The sequence below is a fragment of the Erithacus rubecula genome, assembly GCF_903797595.1.
Source record: "Erithacus rubecula genome assembly, contig: SUPER_Z_unloc_6, whole genome shotgun sequence".
NCBI classification, from domain to species: Eukaryota; Metazoa; Chordata; class Aves; order Passeriformes; family Muscicapidae; genus Erithacus; species Erithacus rubecula.
The window spans coordinates 848,014-869,571 of record NW_027635650.1 but is presented as its reverse complement, the minus strand read 5'-3'; the positions used below and the strand labels follow the sequence as shown (position 1 = coordinate 869,571).

The window sequence follows — 21,558 nt, the reverse complement described above, 5'->3', positions numbered from 1 at the left end:
TTTGGAAAATATTTTACTCAACAATGCTTACAAGTCAGCAATACAACACTTCAGTAAACAGTGGACAACAGTTTTTCAGCAGTTAATCTTTTATGGAAGTTTAATGCCGGTTCAAAACAAGCCTCCCTCTATGGTCCATCAGGTGTGGAAGATGAAATCAAACAGATGATAAAAGTATGGAGAAACCAAGTAAAAATGCCCAGTGACTCACTGATGTTTTGAAATGTTAAATGTAGCTTCCTACAATAAACCCCTTTACATCCAGCCTAGTTCCATGTCTCCAACAACAACTACCAAAATTCATTGCTTCTGCTGAGGGAGTAAATAGATAATAGCTGTTGGTGTGGCAACACCTAATGAATGGCAAAAGCTGAAGGGGAAAGAAGTAAGTCTGTCATTATTGGTCCATGTAGGCTTTCTGACCATAATGCTGCCTTTCACCACCACAAGCTGTTTGAGGGATAGTTAAAAAATTGCAGCAGGAATAGTATCAGCATAGTCCTAAGGCAGACATCTTGATATCTCCTAAACTCAAATAAATTCTGACCTTAACCATTATGTCAAAGATTCTGTCTAGTTAGAAAAAGTGAGCTCTCCTTGGAGCTACCACTGCTGCTGCAAAAATACTTAATTTCAGAGCTGTAGTCATTCTAGATCTTAAAAAACATATATTTTAGAGCCTATCAGAGGCCCTTCCCTACATCAGACATCACAATTCCCCTACGTGTGGGCCAAATACGTTTCAGTGTGTTATGTATTATGTCACAGCCTTGCAAAAAACCTGCATTTGTTTTGGATTATAATGCCCAAGAAGCTGTCAACATCTTAATATTCTGGAAGAGTTCATTGAAGAGTTAAGCTTATAAAAAAAGAATTCAAAACCAGCTGTTAGTCCTCATGAGATCATGTCAGTCCATGCTCACTGTCCACTGTAGTACAGACTGGGACACGTACCTTATATACAAAGAATCTTTCATTGCAGATTCTCACTTCTTTAGACTCTCCAGCTAGAGTATACATTCAAGGCCCTCCATTCTAACAATCACAGGAGGCCATTGATTCCTTTGTCAGAGGGAAAGACCAATTTAATTTTGTTCTTTTATTCTCATTATTGTCTGAAGTGCTTGAAAGAGCAGGCCATCCTTCCAGAAGCAGAGATGGAATTAGTAAATGCTCAGACTTGTTCCCCTGCTCTCCCATTTGTAAGTCCCATTTGTAAGCACAATAGAAACTCCTGAGATGGTATCTAAATTACATTCTTGTCATTAATCTGGGACATTCAAGAGCTGTTCAATTGAGGATTATCAGCTGGCTGTCAGAGCTGGCAGATACTATTACTTGTCAAACTTAGCATGCAGAATGTCAACAACTTGTCTTCATTTCAGCTCAGACCAGAAGTTGTTGAGTCTGGCTGTGATAAGAAAGTATCCAGAGGAATTGTCAAAAATCTCCAAAATCCCCATTTATCCAGGAAAACTGCTCCATCATAGTTACAATAGCCAAAAGTTCAGACAGTTTCTAGGTACACCTGTGCTTCTTTTCACTCTAACACCAGAAATACCTTCCTGTAATTCCTGCATGAAATAAATTGTTCTTTTCTCTATGATTCAGTTCTTATCAATGCCATTCAAACAATTGTCAACAAGCTACAAAAATGTATTCTCCCTGTTCAGAAGACTTAGAAAAACTCATGGGGTACAACACTTCCTAACACTGTCAGTATCTCTTTGTTTCTGTTACAGTTACACATTCTGATTAATGTAGTTTGCCAGGTATAACTGAAGTGCTCTTATAAAAAATTGCTGAACCTTAGCCTACGTCAAGACATTTGGAGACACAAATCATAGTACTTTTTATTTACTGCTGTTATTCTTAATTTTATGTGCAAAACTGCTCAGTATAAAAGATTTCATTGCGAAATCCACACAAAAGCCTCACAAGTAAAAAAGCATGCCCCTCAAGCTAACAGGTTTTTACTAAATTTTTACATTAGAATGCAACACTTGATAAGCCAAGCCTCACAGATTTGCTTTAGCATTCTATTGGCTACTCAGTCTATAAACACATCACAAATTATTTCACTTAACAAATTACTATAAAATTTATAATTTCAACTGTATTATTCAAAATTTGTTAATCTGCCAAACATTAAAAAAACCCAGCCACATCAGCAATAACTACTGTTACCAGTGCTGAAGCGTTTACCTTCTCCATGCCCAAATAACAAGACACTTTGATCAAGATGACAGCCCAACATGTTACAACAGTTTTGTTCAGTCGCAGGTCTATCCTGGAGAGAAATATTCAAGCTATTTACAAGTACTTTCTGAAGTCAAGAGCATAAAAAACTGCAGCTAATCAGAACCCCATGTCAGTACTATGAATAGAATGACTATTGTCTTTTTCATGAAAAAAATCATTAATACCTAAATGTTCACAGTTCTGGATACATAGAAGAAAAACAAATGTAAAAATAGAATGAGCTGACAGAAAACAACAAACACTACAAATACTTAGCAAGCACAGAAAATATGCATGAAACAGTGTCTGACAGGCTTAGTTGGTGCAATAACCACACAGAGACTTGGAAAACTGTCTGCAATAAAGAGGACACAGATTGTACTACCACCCAATAACACATGCATATTTTGTGCTCATCTTTGTTCCTTCTGCAGTTTTCTGTTTGGTTTCCTCTACCTATACCAATAGTTTCAGACAATTCCTGTTGGATTTGGTATCACTAAGGACATTGCCTGAGTTTGGACCTCTGTATTTCACAGCACTGTAATCTTACTATAATTCACAAATGTAAAAACCTCAAAATACAGTCCCTGCTTTCCTCCTGTTGCCCTGGCTGTATGCTGTAGTGAGGCCTTCCTAGAATACACAGTAGTGGGGAAGTCCTTTCTCCTTCCAACCATTCACCTTTTCTCTACTAGCAGCTTGGGTGAAAGACAAGCTGTTTTTTGGAAGGTGTGGATGTCCAATCCCCAGAAATGTTAAAGGCCAGGCTGGATAGGGCTTTGAGCAACCTAGTGGAAGACAAATATGCCTATGGCAGGGGAGTTGGACTAGAGGACCTTTAAAAGTCTCTTCCAACCCAAACTATTCTGTGACACTATAGTGCAGGTATCACAAAGTCCTGCAACATGAATCCTCCACCCACATATCACAGTGGAGCAAGCTACTATTGACCTTGTAGAGTAAATGTTAAACATGTAGGGTTTCTCAGCAACAATCCAGATGAAGTAAAGGTTTGTGTTATTAAGCATTGATTGCAGGTAGTCTACTGATCAGGACTGAGAGCTGCCACATTTAATGGAGGACAGCATTTCAGATTTGTGTCTCTATGGGAGGTGTTGCCCTTAAGCACTATATATTTCCATTAGGTGGTATATATTTTGCCATAATGTGGCAAAAGTTGCAGAAGCTGCTTTGAAGAGAGCATACACAGCAATGGCAGCATCACAACAGCAATCCAACACAGTAGGAAGACACGGATGTTGAGCTCTTTTTAATGGCAGATGCTCACTGCAGAGTGGTGTTTCTAGGCTAGAAATGCAACTCCCAAAATTGCTGGGAGTAATCCCTCCAACTTGGCACTTTGCATATATCTGAATTCAGAAACAGGCTTGGTGGCTAAGGGGAAGACTAATACACCTCCTCAGCCTGAGCAATGAAATACACAGCACTCCTCCAGGTACTGAGATACAGAGCACATACACAGACTGTGCAGGGAGCCTGCCACTAAACCTCCTTGAATTAAACAATGTATTTGCCTCTCTGGTGATTAAAAACACACCTTACACTGAAAGGTCCACAATTTTATAGGCTTCCTACCTGTGCAGAACAGAAAGGACTTGCTATTGCTGCTCAGATTTAGACTCAAGTCAACATAACTAACTGTCCCAGGAATTTTTTGATTCATCAAATAGTGCTGTAGTTACCTTAAGATAGAAAAGTGACTTCATTGAGAAACACTGAAACAAATATAGCTATATTGCCTTGTACTTTTCAGTGAAACAATGCTCTAATGCAAAGTCTCAGCCAAAACCAGATATTCTTTGAGGCAGTGCTTCATGCTTTCACCACATTTCTACAGCTAGCATACCTGTGGTAAAGTATTATACTACACTATCCCACCACAGGATGTCTTAGACCAACTTATAAAATGAATAATAACAAAGCTCTAATCTTAGAGGTATCACATAATAAAAACATCTCGCTCATGTTGTTTAAGTTTTTATGTGTCTCCAGGGAGGTCTATAGCTAGCACATCTTCATAAGGTGAGTTTTAAATCGGTTTCCTCCATCAGACAAATGGCCCAGGACTAGAACCACCTTTTAGTGTCATTCACTCTGATATCTACTCTAGTTAGTATAAGATAAGGTTTGCAAATGTGTTTCAAAAAGCATTCTTAATATTACAACAATTTTACTCATTTACTTGAACTTCTTTCAGGGCTTAGTGAGATATATTACCTGATATTTCCTCTTCAACAAATAGGATTTCCAAAAATAATTGACAAATCTTTAGTGTTATATGCCACATACCATACATAAATGTTTTTCTAGGAATATGGCATGATAATTTGCAGTATTTAGAAACTGTTAAACAAAAATAAGTTCACAACATTTCTATATCAGCATAATCATTTAGCTGTCATATACTTTTTCTTTTCTCTCAAAAGCAAGCAAATAAAACAGCAAAGAAAATACATAAAAATTCCATGAAAGCATTGTACTTGTATTTCAGGAACTATCACTAGCACTAATTTCCCTTATGAGATTTTACCCTTATCACAGACTTTGGGCTAATTCAGAAACCCCTTGAAAGGGGATACTTGGAGATCTGAAACTCTTCTCTTTTGGTTTCTGTGGGATTTTTCTGCCTACTCTTTGCTCTTTCAAGAGAAAACTCTTCACCTAGATGTGTGACAATGACAGCCTCTAATGAAGCTCAATTATGTCCACAGTAGCTTTTCACAAAACCTCTTCCACAACCACTGCTGGATTTGCTATATGTGGATGTGCACTTTTCTACAAATGATAAATGAAATCAGCCACGTTTCTTCATTTTTTATGTACTCTAGCTAGAAATTAGCTATGTGCTGTGTTTTATCAAGTTTTTTTTACCATTTCTAGACTTACCAATTATATTTCCCATTTACTTTCTTTTCTGAAATGAAAGTCAGTATAAGGTTTTATTGCTTTTATAATTATGCTAATTCACAGGTTAAAAAAAAAAATTCATTTGTTCTTTGCTTTCAGTTGAAGCGCCATTAGCATTACTTACTGGCAAATGTTTACTCAGATGCTCTGAGACGGTTTCCAGCTAACTGAAGAGGAATTACAGCCTTTGACAGCAGGTGCAGCTCTTGCCTGGTCTTGGAAGCTTCCATTTCTCATCCAGCTGAGTCTCCATGCCTTGCTTTGGTGGTAGGACACACACTGTCTCTCAGACACGCATGGTGTCCTTGAGCCTGTCCCTCAAGAATAGAGCTCAGCAAGCTTGTGTCTGCGGTAGGAGCTTCTCCTAGGGAAAAGGACCCCAGCCAGAGGTGGAGTCAGGCAGGTAGAGGAGGGGCTGTGGATGGATTGCTCACACAAGGTCAGGAGGAGGTGGTCTCTCCAGTGCTTCACCTCCTTGAGAGCATCCCTGTATCCATACAGGCTGACACATGTGAAGCACATCTCCAGGCTGCAGCAGGCTTTTGGGCAGGGCTGTTCCATATCCAGGCTCATGTAGCACAGCTGAGGGCCAGGTGAGCCCCATCACCTGTTGAGTGGAGCATCACAGGTGAACCAGGGGGAGGAAAAGGAGTCATGTCTGTTTTAAATTGCACCAGAGTAACAGGGCAGATAGGAGAAATGCTACTGTTCAGAGATGTGTACAGGCTTCTGCTGCTGTGGGAGTTCTGATGCTGGAGCAGAACAAAGATCTTTTGGGGGATAGGCAAGTCCAGACAGTGGAGCTGGAGTGGACACAGGCAAAGGCAGTTTCTGGAGCTTCTCCAGCAGTGATACTAGGAGGACCTGTATCTTCTCATGCACACCCACAGGTAGCATGCTTTGGCCTGTGTTCCCTTCCTCTGTAAGGTTCTCATGTACACTTCTGTTTATTTTCCCTGGGGTGGGAGTGCTTCTCCAGTCTATCCTTCGGGAAGGTAGATACAGAGCCACAACACAGTGTTGTCCTGATGGGGCAAAGAACAGCCCCACAGGTATGCCAGGGTCCAACTCTCACCAGCACTGTGTCATAGAGAAGGAAGAGAGGCCACTTCCAGAACATCCCTGGAGTGCTGGGTATGGCAATGAAAGTAATACTTTTCCCTGCTATAACCTCTTGGATAGGAGCCAGATGAAAATGGTGGAGGGCTCTGACAGGCAGCTGTGGAGGGAGAAGGAGCAGCTTGACAGCTTAGCTCCTGTTGCAGAGCCAACACAGATGCATCCCACATCCCAGGAGCAGGATGCCTTGCTGTTTAAAGGTACATTTCATCAAAGTGGGATTCATTCCTATGGTAGCTACAGGTATTAGCTCTGAGACATTAAGCAAGCACAATCATAGTGTAGACTCAGCTCTGTCAATGAGTTCATTGGAAAAGGTCAGTCCAGCTGAGGCTGGCAAAGCCGTCTCCCCTTGACAAGTGTCTTGGGAATGAGCAGAGGGTGATGATCACAAACACGTGCAGTTTTCCATGCATGTGGTTTGGCTAAAGATGGGGTTATCCCACCATCTTGCTATTGCCTATTCCAAGAGCAGAGGGACATGGAGGAGGAATGGAGCTGATTCCAGAAGCTGATTGCAAAACTGATGATGAGCAAGCAGACACAGTAGCTGCTGTAGTAAGTGACCCCATGCTCTCCTGTGTGGGTATGTGGCATGTGTCTCACCCACTGGAGGTCCCTGGCCTGGAGCTTGTGAATGGCATCTGTCACTCTTCTGTGTCCAAACCCAGAGGCACTGAAGGGCAATAGTGAAGCAAGTCAAAGTAGAATCAGAGCAGCACTCAATGGAGGAGCAACAACCATTTGCGACATGGCAGCTTTCCATGAAAGTGAGAAGAGCTGGAGAGGGCAAAGGGGAGGTGGGGCAGACATGTTTTTCCTATGTGCTGCGAGTCTGAGCAGTGGTGGGTAGTGCAGGAAAGAGCTGAGTGTTGGGCTGCAGTCTCCTTCATCTGCCTCCTTCATCCCATCGCTTTGTGCGTGGAATTGCAATCCAACAGATCATCTGGCACACAAATGACAGACAAAGACTGCTGTGTACGTGCATATGTGTGCTGCTTCTCAAGCACACAGCTCTCCACATGGGGTGCCAATCAGGCACCACAGGCTGGAACCAGCCTCTTGATGTTGCATGGGGTTTAGTGACAATAATGGGTTAAAAATGAAAAAGTCTACAGCAGAGGGGATTTAGGGCATCATCTCTGCTTCCCTTGCAATGCTCTCCAGAGTGGTTTGCTGGAAGAGGTCGATGGTGCAGAAGCGAGGGAAGATGGTGGCCACACGGGCTGAACTTCACACCCAAGAGTGGCTACTGAAGGAGTGGCTGTGGCATGACATGGAACAATCTCAGCAGATGAGCTCCAACACGATGAGACTCCACTGCAGCAGGGCCCTTTTCTATGGCCTCCAGCGCAACCTGACAGGCTCAGGGATAGATTCCTGCACACGGGAGACTTTCAGCAGTTCCTTTAGGTATTTTAAGACAGAAGCACCACTTGAGACAGTAAGAACCAGGCTATTCCAGGCACAGCATCCATCAACCTGTCTTAAATGTCACCTGTCTCTCTCCTGTGCCTGTGAAGAGTTTGGGCAGCAGAGCAAGCAAAGAGGTTCTGTTGTAACTCTAGTGAGGGAAGTCACCAAAGTGTGCTAAACAAAACCCTCCTCCCACCCCGGTGCCTTGGAAATGTGTCATGAGTCAGGTCTCCTCCTGTCTGGGATTGCCCAGAGAGGATATGTGGCAGAGATATTGCAGCAGAACTGCCTTTTTAAGAGCTACCAGGGTGGAAAATAGTCATCCAGTCTGAGTTTTTCCACTGCTGACAAACTGTCATTCCTTGAGCTCATTTTAGGGTGTGCAACATCGCGAGGAGTTCTGTCCTTTCTGTGAAGGAGTCTGTGTGTGTCTGTTCAATTGTAGCTCTGCTAGCCCTGGCCACCCATCCAAAGATGGCTGTATGAGGGCACTGCTCAAGTACCTGGTGGCATTGCTCTGCTCCAAACTGATCCACATGAGAAGTTCTGGAGGAGCAAATCTCCTTCATGACTTGGGAAGACATAAGAGAAACAGTCTCCAGGACAGGGCAGGTAATGCATTGGTTTTCCTCTTGCCCATCCTAGGAGCAGGCAGAGTTGAAGTTGTGGGACTGTGAGCTGAGAGCCAAGGAGGAGTAGCTGGATGAGTCCTGGCATTAGCTGATGCAGTAGAAAGGAGGTGAACAAGGCAAGGCATCCAGCAGTGGGGGGAGAATATTCAGAGCATGACTGAGGCCAGCAGAGCATCTGCTCTGCAATTCAAACCTGTACAAAGGCCATGAGCATAGCTGGGGCTTCACACCCTTCCTGGAGTCATGAATACTAATCCTGACCCTGAAGGGAAACAAGGGGATGAACCACAGGGCAGCAAATATCCCTGTCTCCTGCCTCACCAGCCACCTCCTTGCAGTGGTTATCCAAGGAAGGGGAGCAAGCACTGCAGGAAGCATGCAGCATGGAGTCTGAACACCAGGAAGGCTGCAGGCTATGCAGTGGCACTGTAGCAGCTGAGGCAGAAAAAGGTAAATACCCTCTCACTTTTCCTCTTCAGCCTGGGGCCTCTGTACCAGGGGCTTTAACTTTTACCATCAGCTTCTCTTTCTCCTGGAGATGGAGTAGGATTGTCTAAGCATGGGTAAAATATGCATTTCTCTATATTGCAACTGGAGAGGATCACTTCTGAAGTATTTTAATTAGAAGTTAGTGGGTTTTGTACTGTACCTACTTGGCCTAACAATTTGTCTCCTAATTCTTAAAGAACAGAAATAGAAATATATTTTATAAATATATAAATACCATGAAAATTACCATTTATTGATATTTGCATTTTTCATAGGAATAACTGTTTATGAAAACTGACAATATGCCTGTGACTGAGTTAAACCCATCCTCAGAGTTAAAAAAAAATAAAATTAAAAACCCAATTACTTCATAGTAGTAAAGAAAGCATCTGTCATATGCTTTCTATTTAACTCTTTCACTCATTCCTGGAACCACAGTAAAAGTGTAAAGTTTGTTTTCCACAGAGAAACCAGCTCTCATTTGGAACTCAACTTGCAGTGAGTTCTTGGAGGAAAACTCCATTTTTCCAGACTCCCCAAACTGTTGCAGCAGCTGTCTACATGCACCTGCTGCAGCATTGCCAAGGGTTTTTGTACTTCTGGTGTGTTCTCTGTGGGTATCCACATCTAATGTAAAGGAGGAGAAGTCATGGACAATGAAATGGCTTTGTCGTGCCAACAAGAGTAAGGTGTCATTTTAGATTTCAGCAAGCAAACAGAACTATTACGGGGTAGGATGTGTGTAGGATCGGATGGTGTGAGGTAGAGGAGGAGAGATGGGATGCTCACAAAACTACTCCTGGAATTTTTGTCATTCCAGGGATTAGTCAGAGTCTGTGCACTGCAGAAATCTGACAATAAACTGCCTTCTGAGAAACACCACGATTTGTTTAACAGGCAGCAGCTTGAGGGTAACGAGAGCAATTTAGGCAGCCATTGAAAGCAGTAAATTTTAAAGAAAAATAAATAATAAAAAAGGCCCTTTCTCCCCCACCAAGCTGACTGCTTCTTGCAGTCACTGACACTTCACAGGTTTTCCGAACATAGAAGAATGAGTATTTCTGGGTATTAAGTTGTGGCCTCATTCTATTTCTCCTCTCCAGATAACTGGCAGCAGATCAGCCGTTTCAGATACTATCCCTTTAAAAACTAATCCGGTCCCGTCCTTATAACTTCTTCTCGCATGCAAGCTGCTACAGGGCGAACAGAAGAAGTTACTTAAATGCCTTTACTTATGCATTTATTGCTTTAAAAATATTTTCAGCTTTGAAAGTCATGTAGGCCTTCCTATGCGTTAACTGCCGAGGATTGCCTTTGTCCAGGGAGCGATGACAGACACTCCGCTTCTGAGGGAAGGGCGGGCGGTGGGAGCAACGACAGCCAGTCAGAGGGATTAGCTCAGCGAAACAGCCAATCAGAAGTGAACTCTCTGGGAGATAGCTAATCAGAGGTGAACGCTCTGGGAGACAGCCAATCAGAAAGGCGAGTTCGCCGCCTCGAGTGGACGGGGCGAAGGCGCCGCGGGCTGGGGGAAGGGCGGTCGTGGCGCCATGAGGGGCTGAGGTGGGTGTCAGTGGTTGGTTTGTGTTCCTGGCACTGTAGATTTAAAAACATGTAATGCTGGCGGAAGTACCTAATCCTCCATATTTCGTTTACTGAAAGTCGTGTTCTCTTTAGTCATTGGAGAATGAAACAGGGTCATATCCTGTTACAGTCTCGTCGTTTTTCTTTGAAAAACTCTGAAGACTTCCTTGTAGCCTCACAGACTAGTATTTCTAGGTCCCACCTTTTCAGTTTTGAATTGGAAAGTTGGAACGTGCCCGGATGCAATGGTTTTGTTGTTTATTGATTGACACACCCTCAAGTAACTAGTGGTAGCTGGAGTGACTATGAGCACTTCACTACTTGTAGGTGTATTAATTCAAATACTATCACTTGGAGGAGTACTTGCAATTCTATAGCTAATACTTTAATTAACGCATGGTTATATTGCTGTAGAGAAGTTTTAGTCAGTGGTACACATCAATTCTGCTAAGGTGCAGTTCTGTCTGCTGCCCTCTGGCACTTAAGGTGCAGACCCATTCCTCCTTACAAACCCATCCCTGCTTTCTCCACTCTCCCACACTAAATCTGTTGGATGTAGATCTGGTGGAGGACCCAGCAGGCTGTCCAAAGGGATTTCCCTAGCATCTTGTGATTTTGGTCCACTGTTTCAGACTATCGACACTCATTCCGTCAGAAGGTTCCCCTCTACTTTGTTCTCTACATGATTTTGTAAACCTTATTCCCTGTTTTGTTTCTTTGTCTGAACCTAACCTTTTACCTCACCTGGACTTCTTTTCTCTGTGCAGACTCCTTTCAAGTTACGCAACTACCCAGTTACTTTTTCCTCCACTAGTTCCAATTCTATTACATCCATACCTGAAACTGGTATTTCCAGATTTGTTAGGTAGGCAGTTTTAGCCTCGTATCAAGATATTTAACTGGTACATATGTGAAGATTGCCTTCTGTCACAGGTTTCCTTTATGGCCCTACAATTAATTTTAATTGAAATTCAAATACATCATACACTTTTTGATAGAATTATCTTACTTTTATCTTTGACCTGTTTTTAGTTAAGAAAAGTACTGTCTTACCTTGTGCAGATCCCAGCTACAATAATTATATCCTGTTTAGCATCCATACCATGTCTCTGGCCTTTGCCTCTCTCCTAGTTCCCCTCAGAAGCATCAGCTAACTTAGAGACCTGCTGTTCCATCAGGGTCTTGTGCTATCCTATACAATATCTCCTTTTCTCTTGTGAATTTGAAAGTGGGGGGAAAGTCCCCTCAAAAATACATGAGGCAGTGAAAAGTTAATAGTCTAGTTAATAGTTAAATTAGTGCCTTTAAAAACTAATTTATAATCCATAAAAAATCGTTGAATTGGTTAATTTAAGAGTTATTGCCTAAGAGAGGTAATTTTTATTGCTGATATTCACTTAATGGTTCTGAAGGTTTTCTGAGAAATGAACACCAAGACGCATAGCTAAAAAAAAAAAAAAAATTAAGAAAGCCCAGTTCTTTCAGATAAAAATCAAATATTCGTGGTCTGTAGTCGATGTGTTACATCCTTCCAGAGGAAGAATACTGGATGCTTTGTGTAGCCTTCTGCTACAGCAAATTCAGTCAATGGTGCTAGAAATTACAAAGCTATTCATGCTGAACCTGATATTCAGCCTTCTCTTTCAATATTTTGAGGTGATAAAAGAGTTTTAAACTGATCCGTATGCCCTGTGTCTTCCAGACAATTGAAATGTTGAAAATGTCACAAAACAAGATATTTACAGCATTGAAGTATCACTCAACAGACTATTTATACGAGGTATGGTTTTGTTGTTTCTCTTAATAGTCTGAACAAAATCTAGCAATTACTAGCAAAAATAGTGAGTACGCATTTAAAAAGAGAACAAGAACTGGATTCTTTAGAATTTTTTTTCGTAGTGAGGTGATTACAGGTTTTTTTTATTAAAAAAAATAAGTACAATTTTGCACAGACTGAAAAGCATCAGTTATTTTTAGTGTCTGTTACATTGCTTATCATGCGCATACAAGTTTCCTGCTTTGAGCTTTCTTTGAAGAATACCCTGCGCCTTTTAATGCATTAATTTCAGGACAACGAATCCAACTTTGTAGCTACTTTGGCATGTATTAGAGTAGGGATACACAATGCTGAATTCCTTAATGTTGTAGAGAAGTTTTTGCAGTGTCTTAGATGAAATTCATAGAAATGAGATTTTATTTTTTTCTGCACCAACAACAAATAATTTGGCTTTACAGATTTTGATCATGCAAGATCTAGAAGCCTTGTGAAGTCTTGTTTTTGTTCCTGTCTCTCTCTCTGATGTTTCCTACTTCTTATCCTTGAAGCACCTTGTCATAATTGGGTTTTTTCTTACTTAAATTTTTCAAAGAAAAGCCACAGACCAGTAGACTTCTTTTGTAGAAAAGTAGAGTCATTCTTTGCCAGAAGGGGGCATTTGTAGTGTGTAACCAGAATAGTGTAGCAAGACATGATGCCTTCGGGAGTTCAGGGAGAGTGCAAGGACTAGCAGAAGTGCTCCTAGCTCATGACTGGAGAATTGCAGCCTGGGAAGTGGTCCAGCAATAGTACGTGCAGTTTAACTCCAATCTGTGTTATGAAACATTGCCCACATCCCTTTCCTTAGAGTACAGCAGCTGTTCCATGTAGTGCTGATGTATGTACCTAGTGTTTTCTTGTAGCAACCAGAACTTCTTCTGTTGTAATTCCAACAGTGTGCAGTCTGTCATGCAGTGTTTGGGTGGAAATCTTCTCAATGTAGTTCCATTCAGCTTGATCACCAGTTGTTTCCATATTATCCACAAATGAAAAAGAGGTGTGTTAACAAAACATGTTGTGGGCTATACACAAAAGAGAAGAAATGTGTGGCTTTTCTTGCATGAGTTTTGAGGAGGATGGTGCTGACATCAGGACAATTGAAAACCTTCAGAAGAGAAATGCTGAGCGACCTGCTGAATGGCTGCTCTGGAACAGTGTAAATATTGCTCTGTAGTGCTTCCAGAAGGGGTTAATGGATGTGGTCACACAGATCTAACTGTGCAAGGGAGATGCTGTGCTCAAATTGCAACTTTTGATTCCACTCTTGGTCTAGTTGCTACCCTCTAGACAAAGTTATGTTGATTTTTTATGTCTGAAGTGCACTTGACTAAAGCTTCCAGCTTTTAGAACATGCTGGAATTCGATGGCCTTATATCAAACTGCTTCCTGCACATACCTGACTCAACTAGGTGCAGAATCCTGCTCCTAATTTACTTGTTATGCATTTATATCAATTCCAGATATAGTTTTTACACCTTCCCTTAATAACCATCTTTGAAGAAAGGAGCCTTTTCAGTCATGCTAGATGCAAGAGGATGCATACTTCATGCTGCTAAGCGTCATGTGATTGCAAAGTCATCATGGTAGTGCAAGGTTTTCTAGTATTATAAACTGACAATGCATGCAAACTGAATGGAACTGGGAAAATGTGCATAGTATCTTTCAATTAGAATAGAAATGTGCAGAGACATTTATATTTTCTTGATGAGCGGGGGTAAACATGCACTGATTGAATGCTGCAGCCATTAATAATGGCCTTGAGAAACACTCTTATATGCTTGAGAATGGCAAGAAAGGTTTTGTCTTATCAGACTTTATAAAGTGAACTAATTCAGCTTAAACTTCACACTTAGAACTATTTAATTTGAAGTATTTTGTGAAATGCACAATTGTCCTCTAAGGATATTACCTATGATGACAGCTCTAGGTTGTATTTCTTCCACTTCACAAATATTATTGACAGAATACAATTTTAGCTGCTAAGCTAAAGTTAGCCTCAGTAAAGCTGCATAGTAACGTTTCAAATTTCTTTCTGATCTCTGTTTAATTATTTAATGTACTTACTTGTTCAGTGGGTTCTACTTCTTCAGTAGCAATAGTATTCTTCTTTAAACTGAGAGTCCTTTGACAACTTTTATGTGTCTATTCTGACAGCTTATTTTGATGAAGACAAGGGTTATCCTTAGCATTTTCTCTTCCTGTTATCTCTATTAGGAAATTCACTAGCTTCCTTTTGTTTTATGATAAATGCAGCTGCTTCAGCAGTAACTTTAATACAGATTACCTAAAGTGATACATGGTCAGTAACTTGTAAAAGACATAGGTCCAGCTGCCTGTAGTTGTCTGATTTTGTCTTCTTTATTCAGAATTTGTGAAAGAGATCACTGAGGAAACACCATGTCTTAGCAAGAGGGACTGCATTGGATCCGATCTCTTTATTCACAAGAGTCTTTTAATGAAAAGATGCTACAATGGCAGAAGTTTTTGCTTTTTAAATTAAGATTAAGTAGTATTTACAGGATTGTAACTATCCCACAAAGGATTCAACTGAAATAGAAAAGAAATATTTATATTGATGAAGTGACAGTGTTTGTTTTCATTGCTTCCTATGTGTTTGTTTGTTTCTTTGGGGTTTTTTCTCTCTCTCTCTTTTCCCTGTCTGCTAAATTTCCTATTTTCTTAGGCAGGAAGGTTTGAAAAGTACACCAATAGCATGGCTATTCTGGTAGCAGTGCAAGTCAGTGAAATATTTCAAATATTTCTAGTTGGTCACCTGAGATGTCTAAGAGTCAAGCTATATTTGGCTTGACAGCATATGTTGGAATGAGTGGGAATTCTGGGACCTGAAGCAATGTTGCTGAAGTGAGGCAGTGGTTTTACAACTGCAGAAAAGTTTCTGGTCCCATTATTTCTGATCTTTGGCATGACTATATGTAGTTCACTTTTCCAATATACCTTTTACTCCACAGACTTTTAAAGGACAACTTCTTTCTTCTTCTTTCTATAAACTTGTTGAACACAAATGTGTCAGTACAATTTTTCTTTGCTTCCCGAACTCACTAATTATTCTGTGGTTCTGTACTCTTTCTACAATACTGGGCATGGGCTTCTGTGACAAAAGAACTGCAAGACAGTTTATTGAACTTGGTATTCAATGAAAAGTTACTAAACTTGCCACACAGACTATTTAATTTCAGAATTCAATTGATTACTACCTCTGGTTTTAGTGAAAATGGAAGGCTTTAAAAGGACGTTCATTAGATCGTAAGGGCACATGAAAGACAAGAGGCCTTAGAATATTAAAAGCACTGAAACAGCAGTAGAAGGAGGATACTAAATTGTTTCTGGTAGGCTTATCCATGTGTCTGTTCAGGAGACCATTCCAAGTGTTAGATAAACACTTGTAATTGCGCATTCAAAGCTTGGTTGAAGTATAGCTAAGTGTACATGCAATTCTTCATGCTTGAAGATGCAGATTAAAAGTTAAATAGCAAGTTAGATGAATGTTAGTATCTTAGTTTGGACTGTGTTAACATTAGAAAAATAAGGTTTAATTCTAAAATATTGTGTTCTAGTAGAAAACCCTTGAAAGCAGTGGGAATGTTTGAAGAGGCAGTGCATAGAAATAATGGAACTGTCTCTCTCATGATTTTATCACATGCCTTTTTTTTATTCAGAGCATGGCAAGGCAGAAGTTTTCCATCTGGAAATTATCACTTTGCTTTCCTCCCTGTTTACATCAAGATGAAAAGTATCATCTCAATGGACTCTTTGCTGATGATAAGTATAAGAAGCCATGGACTAGAAGTATGTTATATAATCCTAAAGTTTAGTTTAGATTTACTATAGATTAAAGGAAAATCTTGTATTTATCCATAATGTGATTAATATGGTAAAAAAAAAATATTTCCAGGCATAGCACTATGACAGTTCTTATTGCACTTGAAGGTAGAACATCTTCATTGCCCAAATTGAAACAAATGGATAATGGATATTTATTTGAGTGGCACCATAAATGAGATGATATTTGATCAGTTTTTGGAGGTCTCTGGACAGATTTCTTTCCGGAGAAGTGTTTATGGAAGAAGAGCAATGATCAGAGATAACTTAACACCAAATCTGATTAGTTGTGAGAGGTTTGGAAGATGATGCTGAGGTTATGAGATAACAGGGAAAATGAAGTTTCCAAATGACAAAGGCAAATATATGTATGAAAGTGTTTGCGTCTTTCTTGTCCTTTTATATTACCTTTTGGTAATAGAAAATGAAAGGTTGTTTCTTCTATATGTCATGTGTAGAGTCTGATTAACCTCTGCATTAATTTAATCAATATATAAAAATTCATTTTAGTATTTTCTGTATGACTTTTTTTTCCTCTCCTTTTTGTCTTAGTTGGTTCAACCCAGAACATGATTGCTATTTCAGTATTGGATCAATGGAAGAAAAGTTTACCTGTGGAGGATTTCCTGGAAAAGTCAGTAACTTTAAGTTAGAAACATTTATGATTTCTTTGATATCATCCAGGTACTTTGTGAATTACAATGTAATGTTGAAAACAGAATATGAAGATGTTTCCTGACAGCAGCATGTGGGCTGGAGCTGTGCAGTCTATCAGATACTTAGTGATGTTTTTTTCACTGAAAGTAATATTGTGTTTTTATGGAGCTCACTGGTTCTTTATATAATTTTTAATGGTCGTGTAATCTTTTTATGACATTGGAGAAAGTCTCTGAAAACTGCATGAACATGAAAATAAGCTTTTCCCCCCTTCCTTTCTAAGACAATTATCTCATGTAACTGTAAAAGCAGAGCTATATGACTGGAATATATTTTTCCATACTTAGAATAGCCTGCATTAAAATATCCGCCATTTTCCAGAGAAGCCTTACTAGGGCTTTGACTTTGGAAGAGGTGGCCTGTATAGTCTCAAAATAAGCTACTCAGTTAGGTTTGTTTTATCTCTTAACACTGTAGTGAAACCCAGTGATTTCAATGAAGTTGTAACTTAGGCAGTGTTTTAAGGTTCATGGATTTTCAAAGGCTTATGCCATGTAAAACTTTGGATATTAGTTATTATCAGTACCACGTGGTTGTTACTTGTGAACTATACTTCTTGTAGCTTCAAGATTGACTTCTGAACTATAATCAAAATGTTGTAAAATAGTTGATTTTTAAAAGATATGTAGCAGAGATTCCCTTCTATTGATGTTTACACGTGAACTCCTGTACTGAACTTCAGAGGTGCATTTGTACACTGATTGCTTTTATAAGAATTATCTTTAGATGACTAGCAAATAGCAAGATGGTATAATGCTAAGTAATATTAAAAATATGAATAAATCAATAGGATGCAAAATTGAGAAATAAGTTGGCTGAAATGAGAATATTAAGTACAATGACTGTAGATGAGCTGATTTGGGTGCTTCAGAAATGTTAACACTCATCAGAGTTACTATGTTGTTGCAGTCAGTTCATATGGGTAGCACAGCATTAGCACATATTTTAATCAACAATTATAACTGTTTTGTCCAGATACATGCTTAGCTTGGGAAAATGATGGCTTTGTTTTTTCCCTTTCTGTAGTCAAATGATTTTCCTCCTTACATGGGAGACAGTAGGGAGATTTTCTTAATAAATAATAGTAGTACTGAGGTTAGTATGAATAGTTATAGGAAATTGAATGGAAAAGGAAAGTGAAATTGAAATTGTTTCTTCATTTACACTGTCTTTTTCCTGTTGCTGTTATTTGTAATTTCTTCATGATTTTTGAAACAGAAGTGTACTTTTTAGCCAGCAGCAAATTTTTGTCACAAGCATTATGCCATCAATAGGTTTGATGTTTTTTTTCTTTTTATTCAATTTGATATTGAGTGAAACTTAAAGGGCTCTTTCTTGGGGAAGAATTTAATTGTAGTTTGACCATGACTCCAGTGAATAGAGAGAACTCTAATTTCCAGTCTTCTTTGGTGAATACAGTGATTGTCAGTCATTAGAGCACCTAAGTGCTGTTGATTCACCGAGGAGTCAGGGAAGTTACAACATTGATTTTGCCATAGCTTAAGTATCAGATATTTTTTTCTGTTTTTCAGGAAACCTATTTCCTCTGTACAGTTTCATACTAGTAATAATTTATTAGAAGTTGTTCCAAGTTCAAATCCTTACTCTCAGACTGACACAGAAGAACCATTTTTACTTATGAAGAATGATTTTAAGGAAGACTGCGCCCAAGACAAATATCTGAAGATTTACTATGCCACTGAATTTAAGGAACCGGGGCAAGGTAAAATGTTCATTGTTTTCTGAATTTTGGTAGAGTAATCTTGTTAACTTCCATAATTTTTTTGTGCATGTTCCAGAGACATCAATGAAATCATTTGGGTGATCAAAAACTTAGTAGTTGCATGAGGTACAGCTGTTAAAGACAGATTTATTCCCTGGAGAAGCAGGGACTGTGTTAATAGTTCAAGAGAGATGCAGGCCAAAAGAAGTTTAAGATAGATTTATTTTTTTTTAATGGAGATCTGTTTGAGTTAGCATCAGAAAACAGTTTGGTGGGAACATAATCAATATCCATCATTTCCAGGCACTGTGAGAGAACAGAGAATTATTACAGATAGGTAGTCACCCAAGGAGTGCAAGAGGAACGTGGGAATAAAGAGAACTTCCATATTGGTTAAAAATAAGAAAGAACAACAAAAAACTCCCTTTGCTCTTCTATATATAGTATATATGTAAAATGTGTGTGTAGATACGTATCTATTTTATATTGCAAATATAACGGAATGTGTCAAATGTGGTTACTGCATCACTTCTGTCTCAGGAGAGCAGTAGTTTAAATTCAAAAGAAATAGAGTAATTTGATGGCTTGGGTTAGAAAGGACCTTCTATGGGAGTCCAGCTCCCTTTCAGTCAGCTCTGGTTGGTCAGATCCTCATCCAATCTCACGGTGAACGCCTCAGCTTGGAGATGGGGCATCAACCTCCTCACTTGTTGTAAGAAACTGCTTCCTTATATCTAATTTAAATTGTCTGTCTTTAAGTTTAAAACCTAAGACCTAAAAGGGGTCTATCCCCACCTTTCTCATAGGCCTCTTTTAAGTACTGAGAAGCCACAATAAGGTTTTCATGAAGCCATCTCTTCTTCAAGCTGAACAATTCTCTCAAGCCTTTTCTCACAGGAAGGGTGTTCATTTCCTCTGTTTTGTGATCTCTCCACTGGACCTACTCCAAGAAGTCCATGTCTTTTTTATACTGAGGACCCCAGAGCTGAATGCAGGGTTCCGGGTGGCGTCTCACCAGATCAGAGCAGAGGAGCAGAATTCCCTCCCTCCCCTGCTGCCCACGCTGCTTTGGATGCAGCCCAGGACACGTTTGGTTTTCTGGGCTGAGAGCACTCACAGCTGGGTCATGTCCAGCCTTTCATCCACCAGCACCCCCCAGTCCTGCTAAGAGAGATGCTCTTGATTTGTTCATTCCCCAGCCTGTGTTGTTACAGTAATTTCATCTTTCTTGAAACCACAGTAATTTGCAACCTGTTTTTGTAATTTCTTTTTTCTTCAAAGTTAGGGAGTCTGCATTTAGATTTAGACATATATGGAGAAAGTGGTTCATTTCTACATTTGAAATGGTACTGAGCTAAGTTTCTTGGCCAGAACCCACCTCAGAAGTTCTTTTATCATACTTCGAAGTGCAAACAAGGAAGCAAAAAGAAAATACATTTTAACAGGTATTATATAAGACAAAAGAAGAAGTTAAAGAAAACTAGAAGTTTTCATGTGAACTACAGAAGTCTAGACTTCTTTGTACTTTAAATTTTTTAGGACTTTTTAAGTAAAAAGCAGTTATTGTTTTGCTGACTTTTAGTACACCAACAGTTGCTGAACAATTCTCTTTATTATGATAATTCTTAGTATTTTTATCTTGTTTTATAATGTGCTTTTTCTTCTATTTTGTCAGATTTATGTTTGGAAGAGGAGTTTGCTTTTATTGATAATCTTGAAAATTTTCGTAAAAGACTGCCAACTTTATCTACACTTCTGAGCAGACTACAGTATTTTTTAGTGAAAGATCCCCTTTTAGATTCTGAAGGACAGATTTTAACAGCAGAGAATATTTTCAGGTACCTACAAATTGCTGTATAATATTAAAATAGTCTGTGCCATTAATATTTTAACATTTGTTGTATTTTACCTTTGTAACTACTTTATATTTGCAACAGGTAAAGATTTCAGCTTTTCATCTTTGGGAAAAATGAGGAGGGTGAAATTTATATGCACTAAAAAAGACTGGATTAATTGTATGTCATTTTTACATATAGGTGTGTAATGCAATCTATAGGTGCGAAATGCAATCAGGATGTTAGTTTTGGAATACTGAAAAAATGTACATCTTTAAAGCACCTTCTCCTCCCTCAAACTGGCTGATTTTCTATCTTGAAAGTATCACTAAATTTAGTAGGGCTAGGATTTTACACATGCTTCCATGTTTTCTCACCTCTCAGATGTTATGCCAGTAAATGCATGCTCTTACCCTGTTGAATTGTGTTTCTTCAAGTTTAAATATTAATTATTCTTATGGTTTTGCTCAGTTTTGTATTGCTAGATTGATGGAATTTAATTGAATTATATATGTGTCATGACTTTGAACAAACCAGTACATTTAAACAGCTATGTTGTATCAAAAATGGGTCTAGTATTTTGTTAATGTACTTATTGTGTACATACAAGCTTTAAGTTTGGCTAAATCTTGTGCTGATTTACTTCATGTCTGGACTACTTGTATTGCTTCCTTTTCACTTAGAAGAGTTGCATCACTGACAAGCAAGGTAAAGCAGATTTTAAGTGAACCAACTGCACCCATACTAGAGCAAGGTGAAATGGGGTTGTTTGCCTGTTTTTTCAAACATGACCCCCAGTCTCACAGTGACTCTTGCATGTAACACTGCCTAAATACTATAAATACTCAGTGAAGATATCAAGTGATCCAAATTCTATAATGACTTTCAGTAATGGGAGAAAAAAATGCTCGAGTGAAGCTTTACAGAAATAGCTCTGACCTGATCTAGCAAAACCGTGGGCTGTCCAAGGTGGGAGTCCAGATCTCATAGTGCAGCACACAGGGAGATGCATTTAGAGAAAGGGACTCAATTAGGCAGACTTCAGTTAAAATTCATGAGCATCCCAAGGCTGGACATGGAACAGTTTGTACTTTGCGGTCTAAAATATTCCTCCAGAAAAAAGTGGTGTCAGGGACTGATGAGCAAAGTTACTCCTCTGAAAAGATTTAGTGCCTGTAATTGGTACAAAGCACAAGTCTGATGAAGCATTTACAT

At 39.3% G+C, this 21,558-nt stretch overlaps 1 protein-coding gene across 1 annotated transcript in view; it reads left to right on the top strand.

Annotated features, from left to right (window-relative positions):
* The first annotated feature begins 10,314 nt into the window (after positions 1-10,314).
* Positions 10,315-21,558, top strand: part of SHOC1 (shortage in chiasmata 1) — a 47,958-nt gene continuing 36,714 nt past the window's right edge. The window contains exons 1-4 of the mRNA XM_079331637.1: positions 10,315-10,391; positions 12,115-12,192; positions 16,621-16,702; positions 18,318-18,508. Coding sequence (XP_079187763.1) covers positions 16,638-16,702; positions 18,318-18,508 — 256 coding nt within the window. The 5' untranslated portion in view covers positions 10,315-10,391; positions 12,115-12,192; positions 16,621-16,637. The remainder of the gene's footprint in view (positions 10,392-12,114; positions 12,193-16,620; positions 16,703-18,317; positions 18,509-21,558) is intronic.